General features: G+C 37.5%; 1 protein-coding gene across 3 annotated transcripts in view; it reads right to left on the reverse strand.

The window, feature by feature from the left end:
- Nucleotides 1–253: 253 nt before the first annotated feature.
- The window catches only part of HSD17B4 (hydroxysteroid 17-beta dehydrogenase 4), a 67,093-nt gene continuing 47,543 nt past the window's right edge, over nucleotides 254–19,803 (reverse strand). The window contains exons 19-24 of one of the 3 annotated variants that reach the window (XM_075021029.1): nucleotides 18,018–18,124; nucleotides 17,627–17,713; nucleotides 15,105–15,194; nucleotides 12,995–13,133; nucleotides 2,658–2,785; nucleotides 254–787 (exon numbers count right to left, since the gene is read on the reverse strand). In XM_075021029.1, coding sequence (XP_074877130.1) covers nucleotides 698–787; nucleotides 2,658–2,785; nucleotides 12,995–13,133; nucleotides 15,105–15,194; nucleotides 17,627–17,713; nucleotides 18,018–18,124 — 641 coding nt within the window. In that variant the 3' untranslated portion in view covers nucleotides 254–697. Of the gene's footprint in view, nucleotides 788–2,656; nucleotides 2,786–10,696; nucleotides 10,768–10,900; nucleotides 11,157–12,994; nucleotides 13,134–15,104; nucleotides 15,195–17,626; nucleotides 17,714–18,017; nucleotides 18,125–19,803 lie in introns of those variants that run through there. The other 2 variants (XM_075021031.1, XM_075021030.1) reach the window with 2 other exon arrangements.

Raw genomic sequence — 19,803 nt, forward strand, 5'->3', positions numbered from 1 at the left:
TTTGGCTACAGTGACAGCCTTTGGTGCAGTGTAATACCTCTCAGATGGAGAAGTTTCCCCTAAAGAATTAATGCTTACCACTTTCCATGTAATTCATGAGTAACTTGTATAAAAATGACTGTCTAAATACGGTGGGCAGAGCTAAAGTTCAAAAGTTTTTTCCTGTACAGAAAAAAAACCATAATGAGAAGATGTAAATAAATGGAACTGACTTCCATCTTCCAGTTGTTTTAATGGGATCATGAGAACTTAAGACAAAAAAAAAATGTTCATTTTAATAACATACCAACTAGATTCATAGAAGTTAGACAGTCTATCTAAGGCAATATAAATGAAGACTGACAGACACAGAGAAGGAGATATCAAAGAGGTGTATTGGTGTAATTTTCTTCAGAATTAATATAGAAATATATGCATCTTTGTAAGAACTACATACATTTTATTTAGATAAACATGTGCCATGAGCAAAGTATGATTCTCTACCATTGCTGAGAAACAAAAAAGGGACAATGGTAACAGTTACATTCATTTCATAACTTTCTGTCTACAGCAATTAAAACAGCTTATATATTAGTAGTATAATGAATCAATACATTAATGTTAAGTAGCCTGCAAATGTTTCAATCATTCATTGTGAACTAATTGGAAGTTTCTATCTGCCGAAGTTCTTCACTGCTGTGGTAGATGATCAAGCAGTTCAGAGTTTGGCATAATCTTTCAGGATCGTTTCCAGTTTCTGGCTCAGCATGATGTTCCCCTTCACTTTTAGTTTACCAGAGAAGAATGCCTACAAAAAGCAGAGGGGGAGGGGGATGGAAAAAAAGGGTATTCAACTGTTCCTGCCACAATCCAAAGAGTTGCTAGAATCAAACAAGAAGCCAAAGATAGGTGTGGTTTAGCACTCAGGAAAAAGCCTTCAGTGTGCAATGCCCATTGGTTATAGGTTATTAACAGAAAACCATCCAAGTTCAATTTTAATAGCATCCGGAATCACAGTTTTCTATCTAGGGTGCAGGCACAGCAAAGTCTATCACTCAGGGGAAAAAAAAAATAAATACAAAGCAACTTCAGTGGCCTCCATTTCTTTTCTACATATAGCAGAGAGGACTTCTCCTGGGATAAGACAAACTTCTTCACAGAAGCTGATGGCAAAATGTACCGGGGCACAAAAATAAAGTTCCCAGTCCTCCCCTCCCTATGCTCTAGATATCCATATATCCCTGTATGAAATGAGAAAATGGAATGAAAAGGCTATTTAATGAAAATTAAAGGTCTAATGAAAAGGTCAGCTACTCACTCAATTCATAACAAATCCAAACAGGAACTTGCACAATATATGCACACGCATATTCCAAAGAAATGCACTGATTTTATACATAGCATATTACAACAAAGAGGAACTAAGCAAGATTTTGCCGCATTTGCAGAATCATAGATCAACCAATATTTTCACTGAAATGCTGGTATATTACATTTTTATTGTCCCTGCTTCAAAGAGCTGTATACCCTGTTTCAATCTAGCTCAGTATTTTTTTAAAACTAGTTTTGCTTCACTGTGGCTTTGCAATTTGAAAGCTCTTTGAAAGTTCTCAAACAACGTGCTTTTGCATAGTTCCATTAACTTGAAATACATTCAAATAAGGAATAGAGAGAGCCAACAGAAAAGAATCTTAATAGATGAAGCTTTGAGCTTCTTTAGATGAAAAACTTCACAGAAACTCAAAGGAAATACTCATGCCTAAGAAGAGATAATGTTCCTGAATTGCAATCACTGTTCTTTAGCATTCTGAAGATTACATGTCAACATCTTGTTTGTTTATGCTTCATGCCTGCTATATACAGAGGGTCACAAAGGATTTTACTCATGTGGTATGTAGTACTTATAACAAACGTTTGCCATCATCGCTAGTCTCCAATTTTACAATCAAAGTCTCCAACAATGTCTGCTTTGGATGAAAGAAAAAGAACTGTTTGATATATGATGAGCTTAATTAAAGTTTTCATTTGCTCAAGCTTTAATCTGTAAGCTGACATATTAAATTTGTGACAGTTTAATTGACTTTTACACAAGGCATTTTTATTAGTAAAATTAGTAGTTTTAAGCAGTTGATTACTCCAAGAAGCCAGAAGTGCAGACCTAGATTACGTACCTTTCTTAAATCTTTCTTTCCCTTAAAGATCTATCTAGTTTGGGTGAATTTTGATTAGTTTCAATGGATCTACATGCATGCATTGTCTGAGATTTCTCTTTGCTGCAGTAGTAGCAGTAAATCAGAATATTGCAACAAATACCAACTTCCTGCAACAGGAACAGTCAAAACAGCCTGAATCATCAAACCAACAAACCTTAACCTTGCAAATCTTATATTGTGAAGTGCCAGGAAACAAACAAACAACTGACTTCGTACTGCCAGGCTTTATGTCATTTGAGGTATCTTTGTCTCAAGATGATAAAGATGGCATAAATTCTCCATCATGTCTTCTGACTAATTAAGTATAAGGTAACAATGCACTTATATCTCATCTGACTCTCGTTTGCACTGTCAAAATATCCAGTGTCGTAGATTTTGGAATGCAAACAGTTGTGAACCAGAGCTTAATTTAAGGCAAATGTGTCCCCATGCAAGTGAGTATGTCTGTGATGCACAAATTTTTACCTTTTGGGGGTTGGTCTTTTGTTGTACCACATCCATGAAATCCTCGTCTGAGAGAGTGAAGGTGGTATCAGCCAAACTTCTTGCAGGTCCTTGATACACTGCTCCAGAGCCATTCTTTAAGTCAATTGCTGAGAAGAAGCAGCAAAGATAGTTTTATTTCTAAATAAAGATAAAACTTTCAGTCTAAAGAACACTAGTCTCCTTATCTATTATTATAAAGCATCCAGTCTAAACGTAAATCTTGAGCTAACAGCCACTTAGAAAATGAAAGGGGTTTAATTCTTCTTCTTTAATGAAAGAAAGTAATTGAGATTAGAACAGAACCCCCCCCCCCCCATTCCTGTACTAAGGGGGAGGGTGTTTACAGCAAGGACTGCCATTTGAAAATTCTTGTATAGATGGCAAAAACCATTTTTAAACAACATGTAAGATTCACAAGATATTAATAGTGCAATTACTGCAGAAATGTTGACGTTAGTAATAAAGCTCTGATGTTTTAAAACAGCATCCTATATTCAGACAAAGCAAATGTGGTAGTGTTCAAACATGCTGCTACATTTTCCCTGTACTGCCTCACAGGCAACATAGGCTGTTCTGTTTCATGCAAAGAGCATTTAAAGCCTTGCCAAATATCTGTCTTTCTCTTCTGGAAAGCCAAAAATTCCTCAAAGTGTCTGGAGCTTCAGAGTGTTCTTTTCCCACACCAAATGACCTGCCAAAATATTCCGTTACAAGGCTAACACTATCAGGTATTGTGTCATTTGTTTACAAGAATATAAGAAGTATATTTTGACAAGATGTGCTCTGCCAAATCATTCTCAGATTTTGCAGATTACCAGTCTTCCCCTTTACACGTTTTCCTCTTGGTCCTCCCATGCTTTTTAAGCACAAAACAAAATCATTACTCAAGTGGATGTTCCCATAAGGACATGACATCTCTAATCACAGAATCATGACTGCCTAGCCAATACTAATACTGTCAGTTGGTTTCTCTTAGTTGACAAATTTTAATACACTAGCCTAACTATGGAGACTTATTTCTGCATAAACTATCTCATGTGTATTTTTTTTCCAAATAATTTTTCTGAAAGGGTAAGGTGAACTATACTGACTGGGAACACCTTTTGTCTGTTTGCGTTAAGTCTTTCATTTTCTGAAATGTGTTCTAAGTAATATTCATCCAGTATAACAAAACTAGAAGGGGAATTAAATGTACAGTGATGCTTAGTGAGAAGTGACATACTGGATTATTACTATCCACTTAATTTTAAGGTAAATTATAATTTCAGGAACAGGTTTAATGGACATCACTAACTTGATGCAGTAAAAGAAGAAAGAAAAAATAGAATTGCTAAGCACCAGGTGAACAATCTATACCTTCTATGTTTGTGGGTAGGAGCTGTGTAACATTCTTTTGATCCAAAACAGCTACTATATAGTCTAACATTGTAAGCGAGCCTTTAAACATTGCTTCTGTAGGTTATGCAGGCACAGACTATTATTTAAAAAAAAAAAACCAAACCAAAAATGAAAAAAAAACATATTGAATCATGAAATGCAAGCTTCACAGTGGATACAGGTCCTCTGATCATATTAACCAAGCTTAACTGTCAACGTGCTTCTAAAATACACCTCTACTCAAATGCTAGCAATGTTACGAACCATACCAGTGCAGCCAAACTGAACTCCCTTTGAGCCAAATAGCACTGGTCAGCAAGGCCCCTGACTAAATTCACAAAACACACACATTGTTTTCTAGGATGCTTACAGTTCTTAACTATTTATTTTTAATTAGTTCTGAACCTTAGAAATCAAAAGAGCAAGAGTCATGAGTCCCTTCTTGTGCCTCAGTTTGCATTTATTAATTTTTTTGGCTGTCCCTACCCCTCCCAGACTGTTCCCAAAGGGAACCCAGATGCTGAAAGCCCAACAAAACATCTCCCAATACACAACAGACCCTCTTCTTCTCTACTAAGCACTGGCTGGAAAAACAGTTTTGATATATCTCATTGATAATACTCATCCATCAGTCTCAGCAGTGTAAAGTTTAGATGACAAAAAGTTAGAATTAAAAAGGTGTAGTGACTCAGGCAAGTTCTAACAACTCCTAGATTTTAATCTGAATATAGTGCATACTTAACATTGTTACAATCCCTGTTCTCCTTCTCCATTTCCTATCCAAGTCTCAAGATCATCGCTTATCAGTCCAGGTCTATAATTAATTGTAAGCTCTCAAGGCACAAATATGCCTGTAAACATTGCATAATCACAGTACCATCGGCAAAACTGTTATGTTTAATCACATCAAATCCTTAACATATCTCAAATTAAAACTTATTAGAAATTCTGGAAAAAAAAAAAGAGGACCAATCTAATAGTATTCTCTTTTCCCAAAAATATGAAAATACCATTTCCATTTCCTCTTTATTCTTTTTAAAGAGCATTAAGATTTTTGCTAAGGAAGAAAAAAAGAAAAAAAAAAAAGAACAGAGCAGCCACAAAAGAGAAGAGCTCTGTGACAACAAATAATGTCTTTTTCACAAAAACATGAAGGACATTCTACTGCTACTTGACCCACCCCTTTTTTTAAGCTTTATCATAAATGAGTTATTACATCTGTAATGCAAGCAGTCATAAAAAAAAAGTAAAAAAAATGCAACCCAAAACCCCAAAGGAACTAGGAGGCAAAAATGAAATCCCCAAAATTCATATGTAAGCCCTAGTGGGTAAATTCTGGTGAATCACACTGGAGAAAGAGTGATCCAAAATACACCATATGTTGGTATTTTAAAGAGGGAAAGGAACTCTCCCCCTTATAGAGAATGGAAAACTACCCCCAAAACTTGCTCATTCATCTTTTTGGGGGGTGGGGGGGTGTGGAGAAGAAGAAGAAGGATTAGAAATGTATACGATCATTTTTCTTGCCTCCTGACGTACACCTAGCCTAGAGTACTCAGATGACAACTGAGACTAAACTACAGCACTGGCACACAGACAAATGGATATAAACTAGCAATGAAAGAAATGAGCTGAATACCAGAACAGATGCCAGCCATCAGAGCAGAAAAATTCTAGCCTTCCAAAACAACCACAGAGGGTGCCTTCTTGTAAAATATGTCTTTATGAGATAAAGCTATATAACACAGCTGCCTGCTGTAGCAGGAAACAGTCTTAATGCAAGTCTCCTATACATGCCTTCTACACATATCTCCTGGATACACGTCTCTATGGTTATAGGTACCATCTCGCCACTGAAGCTTGCACGCTGCACTACAATTGCAGCAGCCAGCTTGATAATGACTTGGTACTAGTGTAGCTATTTCAGTGTTCAGGTGGCTGGTGACCTGGGCAGCTCCCAGGCAACTACCTCGTGCACTGTTAGTGTGGCTTCACTGCTAGCAATAACAGATGAGTAGCCTAAAGGTGTCTCTGGTGCTCCTTGTTCCTGAGAACATGTAGCCCTCCATGGCTGCTACAGATACAGCTCTTCTCCTAGCCATGCACATGGCTGATCCACTCCATACAAAAACAGACGTTTGAAACACAGGCATGGTACTCCTCAACATTGTGTGTCACAACACAAATTAAACTGAACACAAATTAAGCTGAAGTCCCTCTTAAAAATCAACCAGCTTCTTAAATATGTAAAACTTCAGTATTACACACCTGGCAGAAAAGCAGAATCAAGCAGTTTCAGTGGATGAAACAGTAGTTATCCTTCAAATGTTTGTTTTTACTTGTATACATAAGTGTTATACTACAGTAATTAAATATCTATGAATTATTATCATGCATAAGATGCTGTTGTCGGAGACATAATAAAAAGGTCAAAAAAATCCTATGTATACAGGCTAAAACACTAGACATTGACATTCCATAGCAGGTAGCCAAATAGCCTAAAAATCTAAGATTTGGGGCACAGGTTTTGCTTTGCCTTCGAAGACTGCCTTACCATTTCTAGGAGAGAAATATTAAGGGGTTAGACTATTTTTTGTTTGGTTTGGTTTGGCTTTTATTCTGCTTTACAGAGAGTAAGTAACTGCAACACAAGACTCCTCCTCAAAGCAAACGGAACAACATGTCACTCACTCTTCATTGCCTGAAGTCATATCGCATCATAAATTATTAAGCATTTTCCTTGTCATTTGTCAGATATTCATAAACAACTGCACATAACAATTTCTCCCCAGTTCTCCTAACACAGTTTTATTCTTCTGAGAACTGGAAAGGAACGGAAGTACCTCTGCCTTCAGCAGTGCCTTCAGAAGCATGATGAAAAGCAACAGATGGGTAAACTCTTCTGAGTACTGTTCTAGAGAACCATTAACTATCAGCCAACAAATTTCAATGGCAATGTCTTTTCTCTATGGAAAGAGAAGTTGAAATGAGGTAGCTTAATGCTAAAAAAAAGATGGAATATTTTATACCCATTGAAAACAAAGGCAACTGTTGTACAGTAATAATAGGCATCAGAGAGCAAAGCATGCTTTAGGTAGTGAAGACAACCGCAGAAGTCAAAGCTGGGGGGTCTCAATTAAGAATTTTGTTTAAAAATAACAGAAGATAGCTCAAGTACCGCTATGCATATTCCTTAGGTTTTGATACTGCCAAAATCTGTATTGCTTTATCTTAAGAGGATTTTCAGCATGCTCTTAAATTAAACAGCTTGCTTCTATAAAGAAATACCCTAATTGAGACCCGTTGTCAGTGGCTACAGTTCAACCTTGTTTAGACAGTGAATGAGCTGTCCAAAATTTCACATCCTGAATCCAAGATCAATGGTCCTAGTCCTCCACATGGCTTCACAGAGAACTACATAAAAGTAAAGATCACTAATTAAACAGACTAGTGTTACTAATATTAGTGCTACCATCAAGAAGTGTCTCTGTAACAACAAAAGCTAAATCTAATTCACAAATCCCACTCCATTTAAAGTAATACACAAAAATCTTGGCTTACTGCAGAGAATAGAGATCAAAAGGTTACAGTTGTAATTAAAACAAAATACTAAAAATAAATACAAATTTTAAAAAAACCTTTTGGTTCCTAAAAGTCTGGAAAACACCGGAACAACTGCGTACATGAGAACGAATTTCACACTGGTCCTTAATGCTGCTGCTTTCTCTCATTTGCTTCCCTCCCAGCCTCCTCCCAGATCTTAACAGGCTCCAGGACATTAGCAGAAGATGATGGAGCTACAATCATTGAGTAAGACAGCAATGAGCTGCAGGGCTCAGATTGTTTCTAGTGCTGTCAGTTGCTGCAGTTTTCACAACAGCACAAAGCTGTGCAAAAGTGACAAGTTAAAAAATTAAAAGACAAGCCAGCACAACTACGTAACAAATTTAATAAGGGAAAGAGGCCTAGCAGGTAGCCCAAGAGAACCACAAACACTGCCTGTAAAGGGCTGGGAAGCCCTTAGAGAGAGAGGCCTAAAAAGAAGATAGGTAGTGAAACAATTAGCATCAACTCAAGGCTTAAATCAAAACAAAAAACTCCTCCAAAATAATCTACCTCCTCACATTTCAGTTGTTTCAGTGATACCATGTCAAGAATTTTGACCATACATGGTGAAGGAGTATGTAATATTTATCCACAGGAACCAAATTCTAAATTAATTTTAATGTCGAATTTTCCTCTTTGCTTTATTGTAGCTGTGTACTTTGCTTTATTGTAGCTATGTATGTTATGGGATCTAGCTCTCAAACCAGCAATTTTACTTTATGAAAAGCGAGAACGATAACTCAAAATTGTTATAATCTAACTTAGAGTAACATTTACAAAACTGATTTAAATTTATTGTATGCAGAGTATCAACTAATCAGTGGGCCAAATTTATATGTAGTGTAAAGAAGTACAATTCTACTGGCAGAGTTGACTAAAATGACACATAATTAAATTAAAGCTATAGCAAAAGTAACATCTTACTATCATCTTCAGTTTTTAAAGGAAAACACATATTTGTCAAAGGCTAAAATTTTGAATTATGTACAGAAGCTTCCATTCCATTAAAAACAGAAAAAGTCAAGCATTCAAATCAGTAAATGGCATTGTCAATGTTACGTATTCTAGATTGGCTGTCATCGTTCACATGCATTACAGAAGCCTTGGTGATGACCATATAAATATCTGTCAGAAATCTTTTGGGTTATTGACAATATCTTAACTGCAAGAAAGCTGTCTTCCTTTGAATGCAAAGCCACAAACTACCCTCTTCTTCCACATTCACGATGCAAAATGAATTATGCTGTCATCTGGTAGAAGAGACAATACATGATGATGCTCTTGAATACTGAATAATAACTTACACAAACAAGCAAAAAGAATTAAGCTGGCAATTGCTTACACATCTTCAGTGCTTGCCTGTGGAAGGTCTTTTTTTGCTTTGTGTTTGTTTGGTTTTTTTTTAATGACCAGAATAGTGTTTTAAAAAATCCCCAAAATAAAAATTCCATCATGCATATACATACACCTTGCCATTAGAAATCTAACATTAGAGTTAAATACACAGCAATAGTAGTATGCTATTAATCCACATAAGGACAAACTGTGACAACTACAGTTGTCACAACTGCTAACACTCTGTCAGTGAGTTTACATAACTATTTTAATATTCTAATATTACAATTTAATAGTTAAGTTATTAACATAATTAATTTTAATTGGTTTATTTTAATATTAACCAACTCCTGCTTTCTTCATCCTTTAACTGCTTGAAATTTCAAAGGCACACAAAAGTATTCAGAAAACCATTAGATGTGGTTTTGGTTTGTGTGGTGGGGTTTTGGTATTGCGGGAGGGGCTGCAGGGGCAGCTCCTGTGAGAAGCTGCCAGAAGCTTCCCCAGCTCTGAGTCAGACCTGCCTCTGGCCAAGGCTGAGCCCATCTGCAACGGTGGCAGTGCCTCTGGGAGAACAGGTCTAAGAAGGGGAACCTGCAGTGAGTAGGGGGAGTGGGATGTGAGAGGAGCCCCTCTGCAGACACCAAAGTCAGTGAGAAAGGAGGGGGAGGAGGAGCAGGGGAGGAGGGGATGCCCCCGCAGCCCTGGTGAGGCGGCAGGCTGTCCCCCCCAGCCCATGGAGGGGAGCGGGGGAGCAGATGCCTGCCTCCAGCCCAGGGAGAAGCCCACACCAGAGCAGGTGGGTGCCCCCAGAGATGGCCGTGACTCCATGGGAAAGCCCGTGCTGGAGCAGCCTGTGACTGAAGGACGGCAGCCTGTGGAAAGGACTCGCATTGGAGCAGTTCGTGGAGAACTGTCTCCTGTGGGAGGGACCCCACGGCGGAGCAGGGGAAGAGTGAGGAGTCCTGTCCCTGAGGAGGAAGGAGTGGCAGAGACAAGGTGTGATGAACTGACCCCAACCGTCATTCCCCATCCCCCTGCACCACGGGTGGGGAGGATGTAGAGAAAATCAGGAGTGGAGCTGAGCCCGGGAAGGAGGGAGGGTTGGGGGGAAGGTGTTTTAAGGTTTGGTTTTACTTCCTATTATCCTTGTTTTGATTGGTAGTAAATTGAATCGATTTTGGTTTTTCCCCTAGCTGAGTCTGGGTTTTGCCTGTGACCATAAGTGGTGAGTGATTCCTCCCTGTCCTTGCCTTGACCCATGAACGGTTCTTTATATTTGTTTCTCCTCACCCCACCCAGGGGGGGTGACATGAGTGAGTGAGTGGCCTCGTGGTGCTTTGTTGCTGGCTGGGCTTAAGCCACAACAGATGACACAGGAAGTTCTTTGAAAAAGTGATATACAAAGGGAGTACTTGCATACCAATATTCCTGATGAGAAAAGTAAGGGACATATTCTACAGACACCCTTCTTGTCACCTAGATATTTACATTCAGCCTCATATATTTACTACACCATAGAGACAACAGTAATTCATAAACACTAGCCACTGTTTTGACACCTAAGCTTGAAGGAACTGACCACACTACACATAGTAGTAGTAACTTTTCAAGCAGTAACTTTTCCAAGATTTTGGAAATGTTTCATTTAAGCTCCTAATAGTAGTTAGCAACAGCAAATGTTTAAAATATTAGATTACCTCCTTCACCTTCCATACCACAGGGAGCTTTAAGTAGTTCCAAATTCATATAGAAGTACAGATATTGTTCACTGCAACAGAAGCAGAGGGAACAGGACAAAGAAAAGTTGTCTATTTAATCCCTTTTAGCTAGGGAAACAAGCACTGGAAGAAGGTACAACTTTCCTCCCACTGCTTCAGTAGGAAACAGAAGAGAGGACAAGCTTTGTTTGAAAAACAGAAAAGGCTGGCTCTTTATTTATTCAAAGCAGGAGTACTTTCTCTCTCTGGATACAACAGCAAAAACATCCACCTGTTTCCCCTTATGAGGCAGGTGAGGCCACTGCTCATGCCTAAATCTTTACATGTGCCTGTTCTGTGTTCAGCAGTTTGCAGCTTAAGGTCTTCCTGTGAGAGAAATTTTATTCATGTCTTGAACATTCCGCATCAGATTTTTCTTCCATTGATTTGTCCCTCCATCCTTTGAACATACATAATATTGAGTTTAGGTGACAAACAAAGCAGTTCCAAAATTAAAGACAACTATAATTCATCTTGAAGATAGTTTTCTGGTTATTATTATAAACATGACCATCACTTATATTACGTTTAGTTACACATGAAACAACAGACATGACTGATGTAGTGTACAGAGTGATTCTCTAACAAACACAAGTATTCACTTAAAGTGTTTTGGACTTTAATCTATGTGCTTCTAATATATCTTCTAAAAATGTAAGCAAGAACACAGGAAAGACTTCATAAGCCTTCTGTCCAGGTTATAAGCATAGTCATCATTTAAATTACTGAGTGTAAAAGTGGAAAACTGCAGATGGTAGGAATGATTAAGAGCAGTAATGAGTTTTAAGACAGATCTTCTGAGCTGAATTATGCAGTATTTACCCTCCTCTCATTTGGATGTATAGGTACTCAGCCTGCATAATCTACATGGGTATATTCAACATATCAGTTAACTGCTATCCAAATAGAAATCACCCTTTATCCCTCAAGAATTGCTTAAAAGGCAATACAGTTAAAACAGAACTATGTTGATCGATCTACATATGGTCTTTTTCCTGAAACTTAACAGCAGTCCTGCTACTCAGAATCTCTGCTGGTTAACATTAGGAAAAGAGAAAGTGTTGTTATAGGTTTCTAAACCACTCTGTAAAAGGAAGAGCAGTTTCTTAAACACAATAACCATTTATTGAGAACAGACATTGCAAAGACCTAACAATAGTTTCAAAAAGTCAGTCTATGGGACAAAGCACAACACAGACCTCATCTGACGTACCAACATGTCAGACTCTCCCCTTAGCCTGTCAAAGTGCAACCCACCTCATCTGTATCTCCCCAAAACTGCTCTGACTGGATCCAACCACTGAGACCAATCAAAATGAGGCAGTCTAAGTGACAGACTCGACCAGAAGACTTGCATTTCTCCACAAAAAAGCAAAGGCCTGGAAGTTACAGCCTGACTAAGGTTTATCCCTTTGGAAAAACCTTTACATTCCACTAATAGACCATTTAGGACACCTCAGCAAAAAAACTTGAATAAATCCAAAGACAGTGAAGTATATCCAATTACTAAAATTAGACTGTTTTTTGCAAAAATACATGTCCTCTGAGCACAAGAGAATTTAAGAAGAGAATTTTTTTGAGGAAGCAGTTTTGCCCTCGTCAGACCATTTCACACACTTGTGTAATTCGCTTTACCAGGAAACACCTCCCCTCTGACCCACTGCTATTTCAAGCTTTAGCCCCTCTTCATCAACCCAGTCCCATGCTTAAACGAGAGGTAAGCACCATTATACCTTCATTAAACCTTGATCTCTGAAAATTTGAATGGAAACAAATTGGGCTATATTTTCAGTAAAGTGGCAAAACCAATGCAGTAGAAATAAATACCTATTTGTTTTGGATTAGTTCGCATGTATGTCACCAGCAGACTGATTACTGTAACACAGAGCTCCTAGTAGGTTAATTTAGCCTGCTTTTCTAAGTGCAGTGGCAATCCATTCTGGAAAATGTAAATAGAAATGCACTGAAGTTCTAGAGGATGGTTTGCCTATGCCTACATCTAAATAGGCAAGTTACAGAAGTATGTTCCTAGAAAGGTTAGTAACTGCCATTATGTAACGTTATCGGACCTCCTTGTCACTGGTGCATTCAGTAAGCTTTCAGATTTTTAGGTCCCAGTGAATATTCACCTACTGCCTTATACTTATTTTCAAGATATCTTTTTAATTAGAATGAGTATAATTATCTCACTTAATTAAAAAAAATGCATCAGGGCATTATATAAAAGCTACAACTTACTCCACTGCATTGCTGTTTTCCCATCTTTAGTGATGTCCCATTGGAATACGGCATTTACTTCCTTTACCAATTTATTTCCAATCTCTTTTACACGACGACCAATTTCTTCAAACACAAGGTCACTCTGCAGCCGTGCAGTCTTAAAAAAAGAAAGTGAGTATGAAGAATTTAAAATTGAAACTCAGTTAAAAAAGTACTAAATATGTCTATTAGTTCAAGCACTGTGTCCAAGAAAGTCTCTATTGCAGAATTATTAAATGCAATTGAGATTTCTTCCACCACAAATAATCACTTCTAGCAACTGTCAGCATTAAAGAGTACATTCAAGCAGAAAATGCTTCATGGACTCTTCCTTGAGAATTATTTCAAATCTTGCTTTTGCAGTTTTTGTCATTTATCACTACAATTTAAGATATGTTTTATAATTAGGGCTCTAAGGATTTCTAAATTGCCCTTTGTTCCCTCTGGAGGATAACCATTGCCACTTTTTCCATGGTGAATGGCATGTTAGTTTTTAGAACACAAAAATATTTTTTTGAGTACGTTACTTAATCTTGACATGGAAGATGTTCAAAACATACTGCACTATGAACACAGTCAGAACTCCAGTGTAGACAGAATGTGTTTATCATTTAAGACTGGGATTAGCTCCATTTACATTTTCAACTTTTCCAAACATGTATTATTTTGCAAGCCTTTCACCATCTGTCTTTAACAAATATTTGTAAATGCTACACTTAAATATTTAAAATGCTACACTTCAAGAAGCTGCTCCAGTGACATTTTTGATCTAACTGGAATCAGAGCAAAGAAGCTGTCATAGTTTTAGTTGTTCTGCTGCACCTACCTCTACACCAGAATGCAATACTCCTCACACTGCTCTCTTGTCACTCTCCGGTTAAGCCTTACATTTTCCACTACACAACAGACTTCCCAATGACATCTAAATTTGCCAATCTTCACTCACTCAGGCTAGTTTCCCCTGGTGGATGTCTGCCTGTGTCAGCAAACTTCTGCCAAAGCACCTTAATTTCTCATAGTAAGCTTAAAGAAAAAAAACCTGTTCTGCCCGTATTAAAAAAAACAAACAAAAAAATCTCTGTAATTATTTCACTGAAAGTTCTAATGCTTATACGTTTCAACTTCAAATACAGATTTGGCAACCGTTCAGAATGTCAGAGGACTAAACACAACCAGCAAAAATAAACAGGTTCCAGGAATGTATCACAAGCTTTATATTAATGTCACTATCTCAGTATTTCATGAACTTCAATGCATTAAAGTTTCATCCTTCGCAGGCAGCAATCAATGGGGAAAAAAAGATATAGTTTATTAAGGCAATGCTCTGTGCACCTGTGTCATTCAGACAGGGCATCCTCAGAATTGCATGTGTCATTCTGTCTTTTGTGGCAAGTCCAGTACCCAAGGCTTAATGCATGCTTGCAGAGGATTTTTTAAAATATATATAGTATAAAGTGCATATCATGTCTTAGGCCTAGCCACATGCACAAACAGCTGCCAGAGACTTCTTGCAAAATGATTCAATGACAAAACTGTTCTTTTCTATGAGTACACTATCTCATTTTCATTTGTTCTGTTCTTCAAACACCTTCCTGCCACTCTCCCCACATCTCTCTGAAAAAAATTGAGAAACACAAGTCACACACTTTTACAACTTATATTGAGTTTTATCTTCAACATGTACAAAATAAAAAAAAAATGCTCCTTTCACAGGTACAGCCCCAAATTATAGGGACTAATTTCAATCTTAAATTATGCAAGTGATCAAAACTTGTGGCCCTTACTGGTGCATGCCTCACTTGTTTTGTAACATACAGTGTGATGCTTATCCTAACAGTTCAATTGGCATCAAGAACTTCAAACTTCATCAGCCATCCTGTTTATCTTAAAATGTCTGTATTTTTCCCCTCAAATAGATGAATGAACCTCTGTACCTTAACGTGTGTGTTCACATCTCTGAACTCATATACTCATCTAAGTACTGCAAATAAGACCGGTAAGTGATCTAAGCATTTTTCCTGTGTTTTTCACAAGAATAAAGCCTAACTATGCTGCTTTGAAAGTTAAGACTTCTACTGCTTCCTCCTACCTTCATAGCCTCCCGAGCAGAAGGCTTATCCAAGGCTGGTACTACATCCACATAGCCCCCTGCAATAGCAACTTCTCCAGTCTCTTTGACCTGTGGTGGGGGAAAAAAAATGCATTAAAAAGGTCACGTATTTGCAAAAAAGTCACAAAAGAAAGGCAACAAAGGACTATTCCTTACATTTTAAAATCAGAGATGAAGAATAAAAGTTCCAGAGTAAAAAAACCTCACCTCATAAATGTACTGTAGTCTTGAGACAATTTAGTATACTATGCTTTGCAAACAGCTCTTCAAACAAAATAATTATTGGCTTTTGGAGAAATTATACCAAAATATATTGCTGATTTCTGTTCACAAAATGGTAGAAAAACCTTATTTATCTGAAAATTTACCTCCAGTGTTATAAGTTACTGTTAATGTTACTTCATAAATAGTTCTGAGGAATACATTGTTCTAGAATGTTTTTCCTTGAAGTAGAAAAGTAGTTGTCAAGAGTTCATCTAGAGAGTTTCGCTATGTCCAGGTGCCTTACACTGCAACTTGTACTAGAAACAATTTTTTTAAGCATTATAAAACCAGAAAGATTATAAGAAGAAAGATGAAGAATACCTGAATTCCATTCTGTTTAAATTTTTTGAAATAGCTAAGCCAGAGAAGAAAATGGGTTTCATTTTGGCATTGTATATTTAAGAGGTCTGACAAACTGTTCTGACTTATGGCAGCAAACAGAAGATGGCAAAATGATTCACTGACAATGCATATAGAGTTATATGATTAATAGCCAAAGCAGAGGAATATGCAGTATCACAACCTAGCTTACTGCATAGGTGAAATTAATACAGAAAAAACTACATAATAATGATTACTCAAATCATGCCCAACAGCTTGTCACCTGCTGCCACTGCACTTCAGACAATGCTGAAAATGGATTTAAACCAGCATATCAAAGTTATATGTCTACATTTAGTTTGATTTAACCAGAGTTTATTACAAGTACAAAGATGGCTTTACTTCAGACTAATCCAACATGCAATAAGAAATGGAATTCTGCACAATTCGTAACTGTTGAAACAAGGTGGCTTTCTATAATACTGTTAAACTTTGTAATTTCTCTCCAAAATAATTTACTCCACACTTGTGGAAAAAAAACCTGTAGCAAAATCTCCTCAAACTCTACATATTACAATGACTAAACCAAGCATAATAACAAACCCAGCCTTTAAACACAACAAAACATCCCACTCTGTTTACAAATTCCAAAGGGCTTGGGAAGTGTATCATGAATTCTCTTAACTGACACTGAACATGCAAACCTTCAAAAGTAAATACGTGAAGTCTAGAAATTCAGTTAGGACTGAGTGGTAGTAGTACCTTTTAAATATAGCTACGCAATCTCCAATACAGTAATCTCCAAAGCTCATTTGAGGCACCAAACTGTCTTGTTTACTACTAGTAACCAGACATGGAGAGTTGCTACATCGTAGCCTCCATGTTGTTATCATTCTGAAATTCTACAGCTGCTAACCCGTATCAGGTCTGCAAACAAAATTTACCTCCTTCAGTCAACATTTATTCCACAAAGCTGTACTCCTGTGGAAACAGCAATCCTATGTCTTTATGACGACTCTCATTTGAGCCTGCCCAATCCTCCCTGCAGGCTGTAACTATCCCTGCTGCTGTACTCAGTAATCAACAGCTGGCTAGCTTTTTACAAAAATGGGGTTGCAAAACTTTGGCCAGCCAAAGCAATGTAAATTGCATCTGCATAAGCCAACGCATATTGACAAATACCAGTAGCAAATCATAGTGTCCTGGGATGCTACAACAGAAGCAATGAGAATTTACTTTCTGCCTCTAGCTGGAGTATTCTACTCTTAGCTTCCAGTAAGTATCCTACCAAGTGTAGGAGAGGATTACAGGATACCCACACAAAATGCTAACAGCAATAACAAAGAAAATAAAATAATCCAAAACCTGCATTTATAAAAGTGTAAACTCTGTTTCATTGTAGTTACTATGTCCAACTGCTGTAAAACTTCTATTTTTAAGTAAGTTGTTCTGTGTGGACTCAGCTTAAGTTTTACTCAATTTAAGCTAAATTTGTAGTTTACCCGCATAAACAAACTGTCAAGAGCTGATTCAAGATAAACAAATGTTAAAAAAGGATGCATACACAAGGTTATGATTAACTGCAGAAAACAACTACAAACTATGCTGACCTGCGAATGACTGCTTTTTGCTCTTCCACAGTGGACAAACACAGAAAATGCAATACAATGAAATGACTTCTCCAATTATTTAATATAAGGAGTGTATTAAGTCCTATGAGTATAATGGTATTTTTATTGGAATTTTAGTGACATCGTAAAATAAGTAAGAATACTTCATTCTATTCACTTAATTTCTTTACAAACCCTTCTTCAACGGTGTGCTTGATGAACCACTTTTTTTGCTTCCCCTTAAACCACCAGTCTTTTAACCAACACATCTTTCTCTAAAGCCCACAATGGTGAGTGTTTTCTGACCTTGGTCTGAAAATGGATTCTATTTTCTTCCTTCCACATTTCTATTTGTAAAGTTTGCCCTGGAAAGACTGGTTTCACAAAGCGAACCTAAAAAGAAAAAAAAAAGTAGGGGTGTGAATGGGTCTGTCATACGTACATGCAAAGCTCAAAAGCATAGGCTCTACGAAAATGAGAAAAAGCAAAGAGAAAAATCAGTCAACTAGCAACGTAGAAAGCCTAAATATTTAAGTAAACATACTAGATAGAGGCAATAAAATACATGCAGCAATAAATAAAAGTAACTGTGGCAGTTAAGACAGTGCAAAAGCCTTTTCCCACACTAAAGATTTTTTTTTTGGCACTAAAAACAGAAAAATCGAGAAAATTAACTGCAAACAATGAACACACAGACCTTGATTGCCTTGAATCTGTTCACATCATTATTTGCAAACTGCTTCAAAACGTTTCTAGCAGTAAACCCAAAGGAGCATAGTCCATGAAGTATAGGCTTCTTAAATCCTATTTCAAAAAGAAACATTTTAGCATTTGTAGCATTAAGAGTTTGCATGTTGCTTCTACAATATCTACATTTTATTCATAGTATTTTCCTCCAATAATGTCCTTAATCCTTTTTCTTTTTAACCTAATTTATGCCATGAAAAAAGTGTCCGTTACCAACTTACTGTTTCCTCTTCTTTGAGGCAAAGAAAAGTGCTCACTGACAACTGGCACTCCAACACTGCCTATGCTATGTAATAGAAGTAGAATTAGCCCCTGTCTGTAGAGGTGACTGTCCTGGTTTCAGCTGGGATAAAGTTAATTGTCTTCCTAGTAGCTGGTACGGTGCTATGTTTTGAGTTCAGTATGAGAAGAATGTTGATAACACTGATGTTTTCAGTTGTTGTTCAGTAGTGTTTAGTCTAAAGTCAAGGATTTTTCAGCTTCTCATCATGCCCAGTCAGAAAGAAAGCTGGAGGGCACAAGAAGTTGGGACGGGACACAGCCAGGGCAGATGACCCAAACTGGCCAACAGGGTATTCCATACCATGGGATGTCACATCTAGTTTAGGAAGTGGGGAGTGGGGGCGGGGGGACCGCTGCTCAGGAACTAACTGGGTGTCAATTGATGGGTGGTGAGCAATTGCACCATGCATCATTTGTATATTCCAATCCTTTTATTATTACTGTTGTCATTTTATTAGTGTTATCATTATCATTATTAGTTTCTTCTTTTCTGTTCTATTAAACTGTTCTTATCTCAACCCACGAGTTTTACTTCTTTTCCCCAATTTTCTCCCCTATCCCACTGGGGGGAGGGGGGAGGGGGGCTGTGAGTGAGCGGTTGCATGGTGCTTAGTTGCTGGCTGGGGTTAAACCACGACAGTGACAAAATGGAAAATAATGAGATTGACTGGTTTAGTATACATGCATAGGCACACCAGATACACAGTTACATGGAAGTATGCATATCAAGGGTAAGAGGTTTTGTAATGATTAAAAAGTGGTGATACTAAGATTATTTGATGCTTCCCATTTTTAACTCCTATTCATGATTGCCAAAAGTCTTCAAATACAGTGCACACTTCAAGATTAACATTTCTTTATTTAGAAGTGGAAAAAACCTGAAAAGATTTCAGGCATTTTGAACACATCTAACAAAAAAGAGAGAAAAAAAAAATTACAGTGTGTTGTTTATACTGACATTTTTGGTTTGGTCAGATTTCCTCACACTTCCATGCTTTGGAGCAGGAGCTGAATCTTGGCAGAGGATAATCTTTGTATTAGCGCTGAATCTTTTTCCAGTCCTGTCAAAGTCTGACAAAAAAAAACTTTGAAAACTGGCCTGAGATCTGCTAAATGGTTAATGTTTAAAGATGCAACGGTTAAGTTTTAACGATGCTGCTTGTACTGAGTATGTTCTGATCCCTTAACAGGTTGCTCTGACCTGACAGGGCATGTGAACACTAATTGATCACACTTGCAACAGACCATGGATTCGAGACAGGTCTGTCCAGGTTTGGCTCTGATACCAGTTGCTTTGCCTGGAACTCATCTGCCACTCTCGGCTGCCAGAGTCTGTTTTACCTGACCTCTGAACAACTCCTCATAGCATGTACACAGCATGAAAAGTTGTCCCAAGGTACAACAGCTGGGAGAAAAAAGCTAAAGCAAAACCAAACAAACGAAGAAGAGGAGAC

The sequence above is a fragment of the Buteo buteo genome, chromosome Z (assembly GCF_964188355.1).
Source record: "Buteo buteo chromosome Z, bButBut1.hap1.1, whole genome shotgun sequence".
Lineage (NCBI taxonomy): Eukaryota > Metazoa > Chordata > Aves > Accipitriformes > Accipitridae > Buteo > Buteo buteo.